The 20,227-nt window shown below is 46.2% G+C and overlaps 1 protein-coding gene across 3 annotated transcripts in view; it reads left to right on the forward strand.

The window, feature by feature from the left end:
- The window catches only part of LSAMP (limbic system associated membrane protein), a 423,655-nt gene that overhangs the window by 392,159 nt on the left and 11,269 nt on the right, over positions 1–20,227 (forward strand). For 2 of the 3 annotated variants that reach the window (XM_057404163.1, XM_057404161.1), the window contains 4 exons: positions 5,409–5,543; positions 9,317–9,437; positions 10,361–10,509; positions 16,819–16,854. In XM_057404163.1, coding sequence (XP_057260146.1) covers positions 5,409–5,543; positions 9,317–9,437; positions 10,361–10,509; positions 16,819–16,854 — 441 coding nt within the window. The remainder of the gene's footprint in view (positions 1–5,408; positions 5,544–9,316; positions 9,438–10,360; positions 10,510–16,818; positions 16,855–20,227) is intronic. The other variant, XM_057404162.1, reaches the window with a different exon arrangement.

Consider the following 20,227-nt stretch of genomic DNA (forward strand, 5'->3'; position numbering starts at 1 on the left):
TTATTTACTTTACTGTGTCCAATTAGGAAGCCAGGGGATGGGAAATGTGGCTGAGGCAAGCGGGCCTTCAAAGCCTTCCTCCTGCACACATCAAAGCTGCCTGCTGCAGATCCCTCTGCAGAAAGGGCTCTGCCAGCTCAGAGCAGCAGCAGGCACCTGGCTCACTCTGCTCGGGGTCGTTCCCTGTTGGTTTGGTTGTCAAGCCTCCAAGGCTCATAGTCTCTATCTCCAGCCTCCAGAGCAGAAAGCTCCTCTTTCTGATTTACTGGGGCAGAGTTAAGGAGCTACAGCTTGGCAAGAGGGTGTTTAATGGGGCTGCAGCAACAAACCAAGCTAGCTATGAACATGTGAAAGGCAAAAAACCTGCAGGGAAGAAGGTTGCTTTGGGAAGGGATGCTTTGGGGTGAGAAGAGCTGTGCTGCATGAGGAGTCATCACCCTAAGGAAACCTGGAAAGGCCTTCACTAGGAAGGGGTTTTACTGAACCAGACAAAGCAGGCAGGAGATAACCCTTGTCAGCGAGGACGGTCTGGCTGTACGGTCAGGATTTCATCCCTGGATAGCATGCTCAAGGCAAACCTCTTAATGGAAATGGAGTGGCTCACTTGCCACGAGCAGGCAGTCCCTCTCTTCACCTAATAGAATATGTTCATTGTTATCTGTACCAAAGGGCATTGTCCAAGCCTTTTCTCTCTCCGCTTTGATAAACTGCATAGTGGCAGCCATCAGCTCCCTGCCAAAGCTGACTGCTGCTCAGAAACGTTAGTAAATTTGCTCGATGTATAAAGCTCTGTTCCTACTCCCCTTGCCCCACTTTTGCCTTAGAGGTTAGACTTAATATGACTCACCTAATCTGGCTGCCAAGGTGAATTAGTGAAAACATCTCTACAGCGCTGTGCAAGATACCACAACCTGACATTCTTCTAACACGCTGTGATACATCTTTCCTCTCCCTGGTCTGTACTATGACACCTCAATTTCACATAAATGCTTTTTGTTACAAACGGTTAATGTACTCTTAGAGTACATTAGGGCTGTGTTAGTTAGGGCTGCAAGCAAGAGGGTCTTTCTTGCACGCAAGAGTAGTTGAGGTCTTGTAGCAAGATGTTGATGCCCAGGGTTGAAACAGGTCACCAGTGCAGGGACAAAAATAGTGCTACCACTATTTCAGCAAGAGACTGTCACAGAAACTTTCCTTGAAGTGTTAAGGTTGTATGTGTCTCCTGGAGCAGGGGAATGAGGAGCTGAATAGGCCTATTGATGTCTCTGGCATGCCCTTTGAAACAGAAGTCCTCCCTTGCACTCATTCCTAGAGAGCTCCGCTGTGCAAACCAGCAGCTCAGCAAGTTTGCCACTGACACCAAGCTGTGTGGTTCGGTTGATACGCTGGAGGGAAGGAATGCCATCCAGAGGGACCTTGACACACTTGTGGGGTGGGCTGATGCCAACCTCATGAAGTTCAACCATGCCAAGTGCAAGGTCCTACACCTGGGTCAGAGCAATCCCAGGCACAGCTACAGGTTGGGCAGAGAAGAGATTCAGAGCAGCCCTGCGGAGAAGGACTTGGGGGTGTTGGTCGATGAGAAACTGAACGTGAGCCAGCTTCAGTGTGCGCTCACAGCCCAGAAAGCCAACTGTATCCTGGGCTGCATCAAAAGGAGCGTGACCAACAGGTCAAAGGAGGTGATCCTGCCCTTCTACTCTGCTCTCGTGAGACCTCACCTGGAGTATTGTGTGCAGTTCTGGTGTCCTCAACATAAAAAGGACATGGAACTGTTGGAACAAGTCCAGAGAAGGGCCACGAGGATGATCAGGGGACTGGAGCACCTCCCATATGAAGACAGGCTGAGAAAGTTGGGGCTGTTCAGCCTGGAGAAGAGAAGGCTGCGTGGAGACCTCATAGCAGCCTTCCAGTATCTGAAGGGGGCCTATAGGGATGCTGGGTAGGGAATCTCCATCAAGGACTGTAGTGATAGGACAAGGGATGATGGCTTCAAGCTTAAACAGGGGAAGTTTAGATTAGATATAAGGAAGAAGTTCTTTCCTGCGAGGGTGGTGAGGCACTGGAATGGGTTGCCCAGGGAAGAAGTCAATGCTCCATCCCTGGCCAAGTTCAAGGTCAGGTTGGAAGAGCCTTCGTTGACATGGTCTAGTGCGAGGCACCCCTGCCCATTGCAGGGGGCTGGAACTGGGTAATCTTATGGTCCTTTCCAACCCAAACCATCCTGTGACTCTATGCCTTGAGAAGGGTTGCCCATAGCTGTCAAAGCTCTGCTGCTGGAGATGGTACAGAGTTTAGACTTTAAGTGCATGTACATATGCTGGGGAGAAGCTGAAAAACATCTTCCCTTAGGAAAGTATGTATCCTTGTAAGACACTTTGGAGCTCCATTGATGTGGTTCTCTGACAGACAGAATTAACAGCACCCTTAATGAGGGTGCCACTCCATTAGAGCTCTTTAAGTCACCCTCAACCCTCTTTTCATTATGATGACAGTCTTGTGACAAGGGCATATTGCAGGAGAAGCAAGTCCCACTTGGAATGAACCCTGTATATAAACAAGGCAGAACTGCAGAGCAAATGATTTGCAAAGCAGAGGCAAATTACGTTTTAACCTTTTCTTTGTGAGTCTTTCCCTGATGTCTGATTAACTTTCCAGTCAACTGGCTGACCTACCAACTGGGAGCGCTGCTGTGAAAGGAAGGAAGTGTTGGTTGTCAGCTCAAATTGGGAGTGGGATTTTCAAAGAGCGTTATTAGCAGGTAGCAATATGTGATAAGAAGATCTGGGAATTAAAAGAGTTCCCAACCAAAAATGAATCATGCTTTGGCAAGAACACAGACAATATATTGGCTGTATAGACAGCGGCACAGTGCAGAAGCCACAATTCAATCCTTCACCTGTGTTCAGCCATGATAAGAGCTCATCTGAAACGCTGTGTTCAGTTTGGGGTATTGCACTTGCAGAAAAATGCGAACTTCTCAGAGAGGTCTAAAAGCAAGGAACAAGAATGATCTATGGTCTGAAAAAAACCTCACCTACAGAGGAAGGTTGAAAGACCCTGGCAATGTTCAGCCTAAGAAAGAAAAGAGGGGAAAAAAATGATGACAACTGAGGGAGGAACATAAGTGATTTAAAAGTTGATAAAAGGCTATTGCAGAGAAGGAGGGAATGATTTGTTCTTTTTGTCTGTAGTGGCTAAGACAAAAATAATAGCTTTAAATTGCAGCAAGAGAGGCTCGGGTCAAACTTCAGGGAAACTGCTCCAGCGGTAAGGACAGCAAAGCACAGGAACAGATTGTCTGGAGCGGCTGCAGGGCAGAGGATGACTGTCTCCCTGACATGACCTATGTGTCCAGCCTTGAGGCTGGGGATATTGGCTGGATGGTGAATGAAGTCCCTTCCAGTACTATGACTCACCTAACCCTGGTCCTACAGAGGTGAAGATTCCCTAAAATATTCATGAGTTGCAGTGATAAAAGTACCTGTGAAAATCCCACCCTGCTTCATTCTGCACTGACACTCCATAGTATCAGCCCCAGTGCACAGACCTGTGTCCTGGAGCACTGAGTAGGCATCAGGAGCCAACTTGGCTTCCCTACCCTGTTAAATACATTACTATCGCTCAATAAAGCCCTTTGGCAGACTGTTAGGAGATGTGAGAACTGCATCGCAACAGTTATAAGGCTTAGACACAGCAATGAGAATTCCACTCACCTAAACATCTGGTAGGAGCTGGGAGCTGGAAAAGGGACTGCTGGACAGCCCCACTTGGAAGAGAGGGGAAACATTGTCTTTATTGTTTTTATATGAGTTTAATAGGTACACTGCTGTTTTCATGCTAAGCCTCCATGACGGTGGGGGGGGGGGGGGGGGGGGGGGTGTCCCCTAAAATGGCTCTGAAAATTTCCTGGGGAAAAGAAAAACTATAGAAAAGGCAAAAATACTTGTGTAAGGGACAGAGTTGTGAGCAGATTCTGAAGTGGCTGGAGTCCCTGCCTCTGATGCAGAAGGGAAATGCATGCTGCGAGCATCACCAGCCTGACCTGGCCAACACACTGCAGCAAGCCTGTGCCTGTGTGGTGGGATTCACTGCAGCCTGAGCTCCAGAGACGGGGCTTACCCACTGCTTCCATGCAGTGTCGCAGAGCCAAGGACAACAGTCCTGTCCTTGCAGGCACTATCTGAACTCCATTGAACAGCTGTAAGCACATACACGAAGTGAGCAGGGTTTCAGAAGTGCTTGGCACCTATCAAACTGAAAATGTCTTTTGGGCAGGGAGCTGCTTTGGAAAACCTGACCACACTCTGAGAAACCTGAATGGGAGCTGTTGTGAGCTGACCTTTTCTTGTTTTGCTTTGAAATCTGGCTTTAAGCCTTTTGAGGACTAAAGGATGCTTTCTCTGAACACACACAGGCACACAGTTGGGGTTTGTGGCTTTGCATGCTGCAGACCACTGCTTGCAGCGCTCCCGGAGGAGAGAAGCATCTCCCTTTGCACTGCTGCTAATGTGGTTCAGATTCTTTCCAGGAAAGGCCTTTACTTTGCTTCCTGAAGGAATAGGGTAAATACACCACTCCTAATATTTCACGCTTCCCTGGTGCTTTTCATGCAACGATTCTAATGCGGTTTATATGCATTAATCTCACTGCCTTTCTCTGACCAGGAGGTGATGGGAGAAGAGGGCTATTAGCCACAGCTGACAGAGGGAGAGCAAGGGAGTGACTCACCCAAGGTCACACAGTGAATTAAAGGCAAGGCCACAGCCCTCCCCTGAGTGCTGCCCCGAGCTGTAACCCCAATGGTCAAGCCACGGCTCTCAAAACTGCATTAGTGAGGCAGCAAGGCTTAAATATGTCATTGCATATGTTCAGAAGATCAGGGATTCATGATGATTATTGGTCTCTGCAGATCAGTTCACACTTTGTTTTTCTCAGTTTGGCTGTGTTTAACGAGATCTGATCCATGGCACGTTAGGGTGCTGGTTGCTCTGAGACAGCTTTGCCATGGAGAAAAGGGTGCTGACAATACACCACCACATCTGAGGACCCATCTGGCCCTAAACCAGCCTTTCTGGTCCCCAGTACTTGGCCATCACAACAGTGAACCTACTCTGGTCTTATATGGTAGAGATTTTGCTGCTTGGCCTGGCCAGCCTGTGAGATGCAAAGCTTTGGTACCATATATATGCTTCTTTCCAGATTTCCAGAACCCAAGTTTTCCATAACTAAACTAAACACTATTATCTTGCTGATATGGCTTCTGAAATAACTTCAGAATCATTCATGACTGTTATGTATTTGCAGAATCCATGCCATGATTATTCCTCCATAGCGATTAAGCAGAAGGCTTCCCAAATCTCAGTGCCTAACAGTGCTACTATCTGTATTTTTCTGTCCTATATCAGGCAGAGAGTTTGAAGGCGAGGAAGAGTATCTGGAGATCCTAGGGATCACGCGAGAGCAATCGGGCAAGTACGAATGCAAAGCTGCCAATGAGGTTGCTTCAGCAGACGTCAAGCAAGTCCGGGTCACTGTGAACTGTGAGTACATCACAACTGGAGCGGGTCAGCAGGGACAGCTTTGCCCACAGGCAGGGGTGACTTTAGGATAAATATGGGTTTATATTATATGATCTGAACTGGGGGAGAGGGACGCTGAAGAAACTATCTGCAGTCAGACACATCATAGGGGATAGTTTGTGCTTTAAACCTGGTAATATATAAGAAAAGATAGAAAAAGGGAGAAAGAGAGACAAAAAGAGAGGAGCTGTGAGTTGCCTCTGTCTCTCCCCTCAGAAACACTGGCGATGCCTTGTTTTGACTCACTGATATTTGGGAGAACAGTGAAAAGAAGCTTCAGCAAGGCAGCAAAGAGAGATAAGGGAGGGTTCAGCCAGCTCAGAGCAAGCACACGTGTGCCTGCACCCAGCCATCTCAGCAGTTCATGCATGGGGATCACAGCCCAGGGGTATCACAGCCCAAGGGTATCACAACCTAGGGGTCTGGGGTCATGTGTGGAAGGGGCATGTGTTAATGAGAGGGTACAAAAACTTGACTTTTATCCTGGGTTTAAGTCATTAGCATAAAGCCCTCTAAGAGACTCTCCGTGCACCAATGCAGAAAGGGGCTTGACCAAAGGATATGGCAACCCACCACAGAGAGGCACAATTAGCTATGTGGCTTATATCCATAGCTGTATGAGTAGGGCACTGATCCCATTGCCCATACTGGCTTAATTTCACTCTGCTGGTGTGCTCCTCTCACATGGACACAAGATATTTCAGATTGCCATTACTCTTATAATCCTACATGTGTCTATGTCCACCTCCGTATTTGTATTGCTCATATTTAGCACTGGAGTGATTTAAAGTGAATATTCCCATCCCCCTGCTCTGTTTCCTTGCTTGGAGGCTAATACCACTGCAGCAGGGATGGATGAATGGAAGGTATATCCTCTCTTGACCTTCTTCAGTTTAAACACTAGAGTATTAACTTAAACTGAAATTGGAGATGGTTACAGACATGTCTCAGGGTGCATATGCATGGCCTTGATTCATGAACAGCACTCCTGAGAGCGGGTTAGGGCACACACCTGATGGCAGCAATTGTTTCAGCCCATCCCAGTCTAATTTGCTAGCATATTAAAAGGTGAATTTAACACCTTTTAATACCAGTCTTGCTCTTTGTCTCGTTCTTTCCCTTTGGGCCATCACATCGTATCAACTTGTCTGTCTCACTCAGAAGTCAAGGTTATAGGCTCCCTGCAGCGTCTTCAGAATGCACAGAGTTTGTTATAACTCCCTTAGATAGTGGGTGGCAGTGATTTAATACCGGCTGCTTCATGGGCCAGATTTGGCATTGATGTGAAAATGTAGTAACAGATTTTCTGCACTACAACTGCTGAGGGTTTTTTTCCTGTCAAAACCGGCTGAGTTGGTGAACCCAAGACATTCCATGAGAACCAATTAATATTTTCAAATATTTCTGTGAAACATAATTTCAATGATGCTTTTAATGTGACTGAAACAGATTGTTTGCATCAAGTCAGAATGCTTGATTTTGACTTAGTTTCAACTCATAATTACTATGTAACAGTAAGATCTTAAACGTTTTTGCTGTTGGAATATATGAAAACATAATGTGATAAGAGTATTGGAATATTATGTGGCCTGCTTTGTAATGTAAGCAACTTAGAGATTCCTTCAGGACAAAGCTTTTATTTCAAAACAAAGGGAAAAAATCTAAGAGGTCAGGAGGGCCACACACAGGAAAACAGAATCAGTCCTGTCTGGGGAATGAAAGCAAGACATTTGTATACATCTTTCCTTATCTTGCTTCCTCAAACTACACCACAAGCAGCAGAAAGTGGGAAAACTACAGTAAGTTTGAAAAATGGGACCTACCCAACCTCAGGAGCTGCCTGGCCATCTCTTATCACCGGCTGACTGTGGAGCACATAGCTCATCAGCCAGGACTGCAGGAGAGAGCATCCTTGCCTTGCTTTGGTCTCATACTACCACCTTCAGGCTTTCCAAGTAATGGCCCTTGCACATCACAAACAGGGAAACTGAGGCCTGGGGAGGGAAAAGAGCTGAAGGGAACCCACTCCTGGCTTCCCCAGCAGCACACAGCTAAACACAGAGTGGCTGCTTCCTGAGAACAGGTCAGTGCCTCCCCTTTTGTTGGTAGAGGGCTGCAGCAAGGCCCTAACAAGAGCGGCAGTGGCTGAGGTACATCCTGGCTACCCCTCTGGGCTCTGCCTTTTAAACATCCGAGGAGAGTGTCTGTGGATGGGCAAGAGCAAGGAGCCTGCCGAGGTCATTTTCTAGGCCCCTAGAAAGGTGCCTGTTCATGTAGTGACTCACCTCTGTGCTGGCTCTAGTGAAATGGAAAAGGTTTGTCTCGCTGTAGATGGCAAGAAGATATATGGCTCAAAGCAAAAAATCGAAGAAGGATGCTTAAAAAATCACCTTCACCATCCTTTTATCACCCCTCCTCCTTCCCAAATTAAAATATTTACGTGAACCCACAGCCTGTGAATGTAGGATCCTATTTATGTACACTTATTAATATTTATGATGTTAGAGGGTGCACTGCAATATCCCTAAAGCCCTGCATAAAATCCCGATTAAGGTCAGGAAAGGGATCACACTGAGATGGTTAATGTGCTCACAAACAAACTTCTTCCCATATATTTTCCAGACAGAATTATTTTTTTCTTTGACTGAGACAATCCATTTTGATTCCTTTTTTGGCCTTTCAGTGCTGGGATGGATACAGAGAGCAGAGCTGGGCTCTGTAAATGCAGAGTGTGCTTTATGGTAACTGGGTCTCAGCTGTAGCTGTCTGAGCTGCAGCCCTGTAATCTCAGGGTATGCAAGTATTTGTGATGAGAGACAAGGCACTTATTCCATGATCCCTCTCATCAAACAGGTGTTAAAGAATCTGCCTTTTAACGCATAAAGCTTGTCACTTAATGTGGGGCTGGGGTTGAAGGTGCTGGTGCCTCCTCTTCCTGCCACCCATCCAGCCTTGAGACTTAGCTCTCAAGCTCCCATTTGCCCATGGAGCAACTACCAGGTTTCAAAGAAGAGGTGGGAGCACTGTGCTGGGCTGAGGGCAAGCTTTAACCAGAGCAACCATAAGCAAGCCCTCTTGGAGCCTTTGAGGAAGCATGATGTCCAGGAGGGTCTGGGCAGGTTTTATAACCTTAGACACCTCAGAGGAGCGTTTCAACAAGTGGTCTGGCTCTCAAAGGCACACCCACAGATCCTGCTAAAGCTCTTCCCTTTGAATCCATGAATGTATTTATCTTATACTTGTTGTCTCAGCCCTTTCCTTTCTTATTATAGTTATTACATTAGACAATAGAGGTGGTACGGAAAATATTTTTCAAGCTAGTGTTAATTTCCTACTTTATTGCTTTTACTTTTGCTGTCTTCCTTTACCCTTGATGAAGTCTTCTTTCTGATGAGCACTTGTGAACCAAAGATCCATAGGTGAATATTCATAAATTGCAGAAGTCCATCATTAACCTTAACTGTGCCTGTGTATGCCTGTGCATTTATGACAGCACTTTATTCAGCATTGCTGAAGGGAAGCATGCGTAAGGAGTGATGCTAATGTGCTGTATTAGAGACAGTTCAAAGAGCAGGTATTCTCCAGAGGAGCAGGGGAAATATCTGCCACTGCAAGGAGCAGTCATGGGCCCCCACTGGCCCAAATAGTTTGCATGAGAAGCCAGCCCTGGCATAGTATCAGTGTTTTATTCCACATGGAAGTGTGTGATGTGACTATGTGTTTCCTTCCTGCAGACCCTCCCACCATCACAGAGTCCAAGAGCAATGAAGCGGCCACAGGACGACAAGCCTTACTCCGGTGCGAGGCATCAGCAGTGCCCACACCTGATTTCGAGTGGTACAGAGATGATACCAGGTAAGACCTTTAGCTCACCTCTCTTCTCCCCTCCTTTTCAGATCCTTAGGGAACCACCTATGGTCCTCACCAGCTCTTCTCCTCAAACAAATTACTCTTCGCAAACCATGAAAATCACAATGGTCCCATCAGACTCAGCAGAGCCAAGAGGAGGAAATCCCTCTCTGTGCTAGGGATGCTGAAGGAAATGCAGAGGATGGAGCTCATATCTTTAAGTCATTTATAGGCCAATACACAATTAAGATAACAATAGTGCTTTCTTCCTGATGATGTTCATGCATTAAATGGACCATAATACAGACAGAAACTAGGTAGTGTTCCTCTCCAAGTAGATAATGCCCCTCTAGGTGCCCTTCATGTAAAGGAAGGAGCTGCTGAGGTGTAAGATTCACCCATCTATGTGACCTGAGCCACTGAGGTTTGCATATGAGAGAAAATGAATAGAGAAATGGGATCTGTCCCTTGTAACTCAGCATCTACCTGGCATTAAGAAGGCTGTGTTATTATTCTAGTTTTTAAAATGACCAATGTGCACAGGCTCAGGGGTGACTCAGCTTTGGTATATACATGTATTAGAACACATGAATTGGTGTGTTTCACTGAAAACTTCTAGCCCTCAGCTGGCCATGGTGTGCTCGTTTCCAAGTGTCAGTTGGTGCTGGGGAAGGGTTTCCTCCTGTTCCCTTTTCTTGCTTCTCTGGTAGCATTTCACCCTACTGCACTCCTTCTTCCTTTCATTCTCTTCTCCTGTTTTCCATCAGTGCCTTCCTTGGCCTCCTCCTTCTCACATCTCCTTCCTGCCTCCCTCCATGCACACCTGCCAGCTAAGCTGAATGACTTTTGTTTACTGCCTGCCGGGCAGCGATTTCCTTCCCAACACACCACTGCCATTGCACTACACATCTCTTCTCCTGCCTTCCCAGGATAAACAGCGCCAACGGTCTGGAGATAAAGAGTACGGGGACCCAGTCTCTGCTGATGGTGGCCAACGTCACTGAGGAACACTATGGGAACTACACCTGCGTGGCTACCAACAAGCTGGGGGTCACAAATGCCAGCCTATACCTTTACAGTAAGTATGGGAGAGGGTGAAGGGAGGTTCCGATCGCCCTCACAAAGACCAGGCTGTGTAGGAAGCACACAGTGACCAAAACTCAGGAAAGCATCTGCTTGCCATCCCCACTCTCCCCAAAACCTCCAGCATTGAACAGGCTTTCAGTGCTCTGCTTCAGTTACCTACATGTTCATACATGCCATGAAGCACAAACACAGCCAAATTAAAAGGTTTGCAGTCAAGCCCTTTGATTGACTTTCTTTGCTGAAGTCAGATTTCATTAAAATAATAAAAACATGTTTGTTTTAAAGCTGGAAACAAAAACCTCTTCAGAATGACAGCCCCTTTAATAAGGAGACAGAAGGTCAGGGCTTGGAGGGTCTGTGAGAGCTGAGAAATGACAAGTAATTCAGAGAGATGGAGAGAACTAGCCACTGAGCCTGAGGAGAACAAGAGAGTCAAGAAAAAGAGAAATGAGTTTGGAAGTGGAAGGGAAAGAAGTGGGAAAGGACAGAATGATTTAACGGGGCATACCGTAGGGAACATGGAGGGAAAGGTAATCAGCAGATGAAATATGGAATAAAATCTCATTCTGCTACCTTTGAATTACTGAGTTGGTCATAGTAAGTGTAAACAGCCAGAAGCTGGGACTAGACCAAAGTGTAGAGCAGAGTTACCTGCTGGTTCTGAACTGTGCAGCTGATTCAAACCTGACCCTAAAGGAGCCCCTCACCTACCACCCAGACACAGGTACACACTGTGGTGTATTCAAAACACAGTTCCCAATTCCAGGTCCAAAACTTGGGCTCAGCATGGATCACACATTGTTATGGCCACAAGAAATAGACTGGGAATGACCCCCTCACACGAATGGACATACAGACGGAAAAGTGACTTAGGGCTGTGTTCCTCTGTCAGCCCCAGATTGAATTAAAACACTCAGGCCATGACATGAATGTCCTTTGAAACAGAAAAACAGATAAGCTGTGTAAAGCAGTCTTAGTATGTGACGCAGTTTAGTCCAGTTTCTGCTCTGTGGGGTCAGATTAATCATCAGAAAAAACAATGGTTTGGTTTGGTTATGTTTTAACAGACGTAGTGCAAAAGGATAAATTCATTGGCATTCTTTGTTTACCACCTCTGGATTCATTTCATGGCAGTTTGAAGTTTTGCAAAATCTGGGTGTCTTTGGTGGGACTTCTTTTCTAAAGAACAAATATTACCATAAAAGAGCATGTATTTGATTTCCTGTAGCGCTGCAGCACACAAAGCAAATTTAGACTTTGAAAGTCTTTTCACCCTGGTCTTGTGACTGTCGTGAGATTCAAATAAAATCCTCAGGCAGCAATCTGGAACACAGTTTTCAAATACTCCAGATTTGTTCTTGCTGATATTAATATAATGCTAAGTTTAGCATCCATTATTTGTGGCTGAAATCTAAATCTGGCCCTCTCTTTCGGTTCCTGTTACACAGATGAGCTGAAATGCATCACTGAAACAAAATATGAGACGAGATTCAATAATGTATGTGTGCACACATGATTTTAGCTGGGGGGCTGGTTTTGCTGGAGAAGCATTTTGCATGACTTCAGAACTTCACCTCAAAGGATCTCAAAGGATTTGCTAGCAACGAATATTTTAACATCACAAGTTATTTAGAAAGGGGTGTTATTAGCACCATTTTGCAGTAGGAAAGTAAGGTACAGAGTGAAGAAGTGATTTACCCATGGTTATAAAATGAGTGGCAGAACCTGTAAGATACCCAGGGAGATCTTGCCAAGTTACTGTTGACTATTCCAGGAGGAAATGTGGCAACTATAAAGGATAACTTGCAACAGAGAGCGTCCTATTTAGTCCCCTTTTGATGTGTAGAAAGAAAACTTTCCTTCTTTCAAGCTGTTGGATTTCGGTTATCATTTTCACCTAAGAAATTCAAGTCCCGTTTATGCTGGAAAACATAAGAGCCAGAAGAATGGAGGTGCAGAGAAATCTGATGGTTTTCAATGGACTGTTTCTAACTTTTATTTTTGTTGCTTAGTTAATCCCTGTTTCTTCAGTGTGCAATTGCTTCCTGTTGTTTCAGAAATCTCTGTTCTCCTTCTAGTTAGTGTGGAAAAGAGAGAGAGAAATAAAAGTAAATTCAGGCAGACTGAAGCTGGTATTTCTAAGGTTAAGAAGTCAGAGGGGAAATGAGTGAAGGGAATCCAGCCTCATAAAGAAAGCAGCATAAGCCCTGATGGAAAAAATGCTGTAGTGCTCATGCAGTAGCTGAAATAACAGGTAATACACATCCCCAGCTACACACCCCGGGAGAAAAATAAAGCAGTGGCAAGTGTTTGCAAGGTACAGCAGACACTCAAATACTTGGGAGTGGTTTTCATCCTTAGAACCAGAGATTTTGTTTCTTTTCCAGATAGAGAGCAAGTTCACCATAGGGCAACATCCCACTAAGGAGGCAGATACAGTGATGGCTCCTCAGTGTCCTATTGCAGCACAGAAAAGAATGTCACACAGGAGTAAAGGAACAACCAGAGAGTTAACAGGGAGGCACTGGCAGCTTTGCCTGAGGTGGAGGACAGAAGTGGAGATAGCAGAATGATGTAAAAGAACAGTTTAGCAATAGAGGAAAATGGGCAACTACTGTTCCAGGAAATCTCAGCCAGCACTGAAAAACTCGGGGAGAGACTGAGTGCCTTGGATGTCAATGCCATAGATAGGAGATGCATTAAAATACAAAAGCAGCTCCCTTGAGCTGTATGAATAGATAGCTAGTGATCTTCTTTAAAGGATGTAGCAGCAGGATTGCCTGCTGTAGGATGAGAGATTTATACCCCTCACTCCTGGAGTTTACAGCAACATAAAAATGGCCATACCAAAGGCCTGTCTTACCCAGGAACCCTTCTCCAACAGCAATATGGAATATGTTTGCAGAGAGGGTACTAAGGTATACTCTGGTGATACAAGTGATCTAGTAGCTTGCTGCCATCCCTTCGTCCTCACTCCTTGCATGCACCCTCCTCTCTGCCAGGTGCTTTTGTTGTTTCCCTTGTTCTGGTAGTCAATGGACATCGCACCGAGCCAGTTCAACCTGCTAAACCACTGCCCAAAATACTGCCAAGCATTTTCTTGTGCTGAAATGAGCTGAATTAGTTCATGGCCAGGCTCAACAAGTGCCAGAGCCCGTGCAAGAGGGAAAGCCATTTCACACATCTGTGGGTATGAGGAGTTGGGAGGCAAGCCCGTGGTTTGCAGCATTGGTGAATAGGTTGATTCAGCTTTGCAAGAGCACAAAATACGGTGAGCCCTAGGAAAGGGGCAGTAAAACAGATCTCTCTGAAAATTACCTGACAGAAAGGCCAAGCCAGGGCTGCCACTGCAGAGCAACAGATGTGAAAAGTAGTGCCACAACTGAAGGGAAAGTGTTTCATTCCTAGGTGTGTTTAGGAGGGAGGGAACGTGCTTCTTTTCATTCCACTCAGCTGACAGAGTGCTATGAAAAGCATTATGGAATGTATGTGACTGTAATTCACAATTTGTATCTTAACCCATGCTACAAAGAAGTTTAAATATGTGTATATATGTACCAGATACGTATCTGCTGTACAAGCATACAGATACATAGGTTTATGTGCGTGTAAGTGTGCATACATGCACATACACCCGTGTGATGTACAAGCACACACACAGAGGTCCGTAAAAGCAGGCACAGAAGCATCATAGAAGCACCTGGTGCATACTAGCAAGGCAGAGAAAAGAAATGAAAGCTTCTTCCAAATGAGTTGACTCCTGCCTCCCGCAGAGCTAGCCTATCCCAGAGGATAAAATGGAAGACAACGGGGCAGTGCCACACATCCTCATGCAGTTCTGCTGGCTGAGTTGTCTCAATTATAGAAGACTGCCAACTCAGCAGGTCCGCTGCCGCGTACTCTACAGCTTGCATCCTCTGCACCCTTCAGGGAGTAAGGAAACATGGAGGTGAAGCAGCATTTGGCAAGGCCTATGCCAATTAGAAGCAGCAGCAGACAGGATGCCACCCTTTCCTCCTCCAGAGGCTTCAGGTAGAGTAATCACTGCAATCCCACAGCTCTGAGTGCAGCAAGAGGCATGTTCCCAAGAAGAGATGGCACTGGCCTCTAATTTGTCATTATCTTTTACTGCCCTGGCACACACAGCACACACTTACATCCCTTCTCCTAACTCTGCCCATGCTTCATGGCAGCTGAGCATTTGCTTATAGTGGTTGCTGCTGAGGTTTGGAGCATCAGCGTGGCCAAAACCTCTCTTAGTGGTTCTTAGTGCAACCCCCATGTTTTCCCAGGGCTGTCAGTAATGGGGAGACCCAGGAGAAGGGGGCAAGTGGTTGGGGTGACAGCCAGACAGGGCAAGGCTGAGACACAGCTAAGGAGCCAAGGTGGAGCAATAAAGGCAAGGCACAGCAGGTGAAGGGAACAGAAGCAGAGTCCTTGAATAGAAAGCAGCATGATAATGAGGCCGTAGTGCTTTGCTTTAACTGCTTATGCTGTGCAGTCTGCAGCCTGCTGTGCAGGAAGAAGGTAAAGGGGAGCTGAGTTATTTAAACAAAGTAAATAACAAGGAAGTCATGTCAGCACAACAGCCTGCTTTCGCAGAACAATAGTCCCCTGTTGCTACATAAACACAGAGATCCAGGCTAGCTGTGTATTTCCTAGGCAAGAGACAATCTCCTCTGGTGCCTGCTGTGGATTCAAACTGCTCCATTATTACCATGAAGCCAGAGGGCAGGAGATGTGCCAGTGTCACAGGGGTGGGCCTGACCTGCTATGTCCCCATGGGCTCCAGCGAGTCAGAAATGAGATCTTTGCACCAAGGATGCTGCATAAAGAGCATTGGCCTCCAAATAGCTGGGCCTGGATCCAACTACCATTGTATCTTGCCAAGCCCTATGTCCATCAGCAGTCAGCATTAGTCCTTACAGGTAAGCCAGCAGATAACTCCATGCCCCACACCTATCAGCTGCTGCATAGTGACACATATGTCTACAGCCAGATGTCTACCTACTGAACAGTCATAGAATCATAGAACAGTTAGGGTTGGAAAGGACCATCCAGGATCATCCAGTTCCAACCCCCTACCATGGACAGGGACACCTCACACTAAACCATGCAACCCAAGGCTCTGTCCAACCTGGCCTTGAACACTGCCAGGGATGGAGTATTCACAGCCTCCCTGGGCAACCCATTCCAGTGCCTCACCACCCTAACAGGAAAGAATTTCTTCCTTATATCCAATTTAAACTTCCCCTGTTTAAGTTTGAGCCCGTCACCCCTTGTCCTGTCACTACAGTCCCTAATGAAAAGTCCCTCTCCAGCATCCCTATAGGCCCTCTTCAGATACTGGAAGGCTGCTATGAGGTCATGAGTCCATGACTAGGAACTTGCCTCAGTCAGTACGAGGCATCCAGCAAGCTCTGAGGATAATGAAAGGAGACCCAGTGATCAGAGTCAGTCTTGGTTCTGCACCAGGCTCTGCCAACAGCTCAGCATTGACCCTGGGCAAATTGCTTCCTTGTTCTGTGTATCAACTGCACAACCTGTAAAATGGAATTAACACTACTGTTAGCCTCAGACAGAGGTCTCTGACACCAGTTTCCATCAGTGTCTGTGCAATTCCTTTGAGATCCTTGTGTGGAAGAAGCAAAGCATGAAGCCAGCAGTGATGTATGACAAAGTCCTGCTGTGACGTGTAACAAGGACACACTGCAAAACCCCTATAAACAAACAGCAGGCTGCGTGCAACTCGAGGCTGATGAGTCTGCAAAACCTCTCACAAGACAACTGCTCAAAAGCAGCAGGGTGCCCTTGAGGATTCACCAGGGTGATTGTTCCCATGACCAAATCCTCAGGGGCAAGAAATCCATTGTGGAGAACATTCTAGGGAGGCAGCAACTCCCCATGGAGGACTTCCACAAGTCACCTCTGTGCCAAGACCAGCTTCCAGCCAGAGGTGTAGCTAAGAGGAGCTCTAGTGTAATGACATGAGTGGTCTTGAAAGTCAGAGGGGAGATATGGCCCATCAGCTCCAATTACCTTCACTGCAGGTGCTTAATCCCTCTTGCTGCGTGGATATTGTTTGTTTAGTTTTTCAAATGACTTCTCTTTGACTCTCAGTCCCAGGGGATGTAGATGTGTATTAGGTGTGTTGCCAGCAAAATGCTTTGTATATAAAACCTAGTTCATCTAATTTGGGGATGGACAACTCCATCAGGTTTGTATCTGCTGCTTGCTTGGTGTGAAAAGTGGCTTGTCCTTTTCTCCTGCATGTTGCTTATTGGTTTTTTTTCCCCCTTAGAGCGAGTTTTACCCACACTCCCCAACCCTTTTCCAGGTCAGTATATGTTTTATGTTGAAGTAGCTTGTTAGCCGGGTCATTCTCCATCATCCTGACAAATGCTCAGAGCTAAGAATGGGCAAAACAGGTTAGAAATGCAGAAAAATAAGGGCTTTCCCTTCTTGTCTACATGTCATTTGGTCTCTTCTGCTCACTTCCCTCATCCTTCCCCCTTTCCTCTTCAAAAACCAATCAACTAAACAGCAACAATCTTTAGTCAAGCTTTGAGCCACGACATTGTGTCCTCACCAGGTCTGGATGGTCTTCAGTGAGGTTCAGTTTCTCCACAGACCTACTCCAAGTATATGTCCTGTCCTAAGCTGTCTTTGCTCACGTATTTGCATCAACAGCATAAGCAGACCTAAACTTTTGCAGAGACAGTGGAAACGACAAATGAGAAGGTAAAAATTAAATCACTGCCAGGAGGTTTTCTCACTTTAGATGTGCAAACTGCTCACAGTGAAGCACGTTGTTTTCCTGTTCCCCTGTCACACCCCCCTCCCCCCCCCCCAAGCCTGCCAGTCACATTGTGCTGTATCTGAGGCAGAAAGCATGGAAAGAGATACATGGGTGAGGTGTTAGTGCCCGCTTTATTTCAAGGCAAGAAGGCAAAACAGGGTCTGAGTATTTTTCCCATCTCTGTGCTGCCCAAGCATGCCTCTGGTCCATGCAGCATGACCTGAGATGCTTGGATGCAACACTGAGGTTCTGCAAAAGCACGGAGAGTGGGCACTCCCAGAAAGCAGGCTCCAGTGTCTGAAAGCAATGTTTGACACTAAACCAACAACAAGGCAACCAGTCCCTGTATTCACTTAAAAAACCTTGGCCTAGAGTCCTGTAGTACCTTGGCTTCACTGCCATATGATGAAGATGCACTCAACTCATGGGATGTTCAGAGGCCTGAACGGTTAATGTCTGTGCAGAGCTTTGAGGTAGAGTGTTATTAGGAACCTGCTTTGTTTTGCAAAAGAGCACCTGCCTGAGTAAAGCACCTGCAGGTACTCCCATGAAAAGAACAATAAATGCTGGGTGTTGCACCAGCTCCATTTAACTACTCCGCCTTTTGCAAATCAAGCTCTGCTCTTGGCAACTTAATTCAGGCTCATGCTGTAGTCACAATTGCCTATTTAAAAGGCAAATCCGCAAATACAATTAAAGGAAAGTACCAGTACCTACAAAAAAAAAAAAAGGAGGGGGGGGGGGAGAAGGGAGAAATCAAGCTACCATTAAAATTAAATCCCAGAGAGTGATTTGTAAATAACATTCAAGGAGCTGAGGAGTAAAGTAGGCCATTGGGACCATAGTGTGGAAAAATAAATCCAATTAAACACTATTATCATGCGTTTTGCAAATGAAACTTGTGCTTGGATATGAAATTGAAGTTGCTGAGGCTGTTTGGGATGTAAGGGTTTGAGGAGGTTTCCAATTCGGGGTGTTCTTCTTTCTTAAGCAGAATTTTCAATGGCAAATATGTTTATCTGATGGAAAACCCAGGGCTCCCCTTTTTTATGATTATTTTTATTATACATCCTTAAATTCCCCAGGCAGGCAGTGTTCATTTTTTTCATAGCCAGCCCTCTTTACATCTGCGTTTGAATTCGTAGCCCATTAAGCTAAATGATAAAGCAAAGACCGCAAGTGAGCAAGGGCAGGATTTCCATGCCAAATACCCCTCCTAATCAAACTGTCAGACGTCGGTGCTTATCTCAACATTCGCCTTTACTTTGCTGTCCACCTTCAAAGAAACTTTAGGCGCAAAGTTTTCCTGTTAGACCTTGTTCTCCCTATGAGATGCAGTCCTCAGCTCTCAAATAAGCCTCCTCTCAGTGACAGAATCACAGCCTCCACCCCCTTCCTCCCTCAATTTCCATTTCTCTTAAGCCTTGGTAACACCTCCCTGCCCTGTTGGGTTTTGAGCACTGATTTAAAATGAAGGTGTTCTGGGACGAAGAGCACTATAATCAGCCTAAGCATTGCTATCATTAGTTAGCTGCTGTGGAAACACCTTGCTTTCAGGCAGGCTGGAGGCTCAGAAGCAGCCCATTCAACTAAACACATGGGGCTTGAATTTGATGAGGCAGTTTCCTAAAAGGCTGGTGGAGCCCAGCTGATTCAGCTCTCAACTGAATTGTCCTTGGTACATTTTCCAGCCTCCTTGATTTTGCAGCCGGGCACTCAAAATGCCCTGAAATGTCTTCTGGGATGATGCCACATCATCACATCTCCCTGTCTGCATTGTAACATTATGTTATAATGGGATGACACAAGACCTGGCTCTCACAAAGGGGGCCTTACTGAATCATCAGATGGCTTTTCAGAAGGGTTTTTCTTCTGGAAAAGGAAAATTTGCTCATTCCACACCATACCTGCCAACAACAGGGCCGGTGGGATCACTGCTGAACCTCAAAGGGGTCTGTCACAGTTATGGCACTAGCTCCATCTCTGTCCTTCACTGTCGCTTGTCCTCAGCCCTTTGAACATAGACTCCCTCCTCCATGATTAGCACCTAATGTCCACACCAGAATGGCTTAGCCAGACCCATGGGCTTCAAAACCCATAAGTCTTCCTCACAGGAGTTTTGTGATGAGGGCTTTCTCAGTGTGCTTAGCTTGAATGCCCTGAAAGCTCTGCAAAGGTGGATGATGTGTTTCCCAGCACATCCAGAACTGCCTGCATGGCATCAAGTGTGCCAACCTTTGAGGCCACCAGCAGGGTGGCAGAAGCTTCATAGCAATAGTGTGATAGTAATTAGCAAAGGGGGAGGGAAAAGGAGAATAAGCAGGCCTGTCTTGCTGCCAAAACACACACTGATTGGAGAATGACCCTGTATGGCTGTAGACTGTAGCTAGTCTCCATTTAGCTGTAGCCTGCGTAGCCTGTACTGTCACTAATGCCTTCACTGGGTGGGTGGGAGCTGGCGGAAGGGAGAAAAGAGATGTTCATTTGGGTCTGATGACCAGAGCGGGAAACAGAGAGCATCTTTCTTTCTAATACCTTCTCAGTCCTCTTCCCTTCCGATGGAAGTCCGAGCTGTTGGAGAAGAGAGCTCATCTGTTGCAGTGGTCACCTCCACCCATCTCTGCTCCCCTTTCTCTAGTGCATGGCCCTGCCAGTTCTGCTGAGCAAGCAGCTCCCATATCACTTTGGCAAAAGGATGAACATTTTGAAACTAAGGAGAGATGCATGGGGGGATACATCAGAGAGGACAGGCTATAAAGGATTAACTTTTGATGGTTTGAGGCTTGCTGACTAGGCAGGGGTGTGGGAACAGTCTACAGAAACCAGTCCTTGCAGTACAGTGTGGCCAGTTAAAGAACCAATAGGTTCTTTAGTTAATGCCCAACTAAAGAACTTGTCCATGTCTGGACTC

This window comes from Pezoporus wallicus, unplaced genomic scaffold, assembly GCF_028554395.1.
Source record: "Pezoporus wallicus isolate ANWC-B61680 ecotype Strahan unplaced genomic scaffold, APGP_CSIRO_Pwel_v1 contig_6598, whole genome shotgun sequence".
Taxonomy (NCBI): Eukaryota; Metazoa; Chordata; class Aves; order Psittaciformes; family Psittacidae; genus Pezoporus; species Pezoporus wallicus.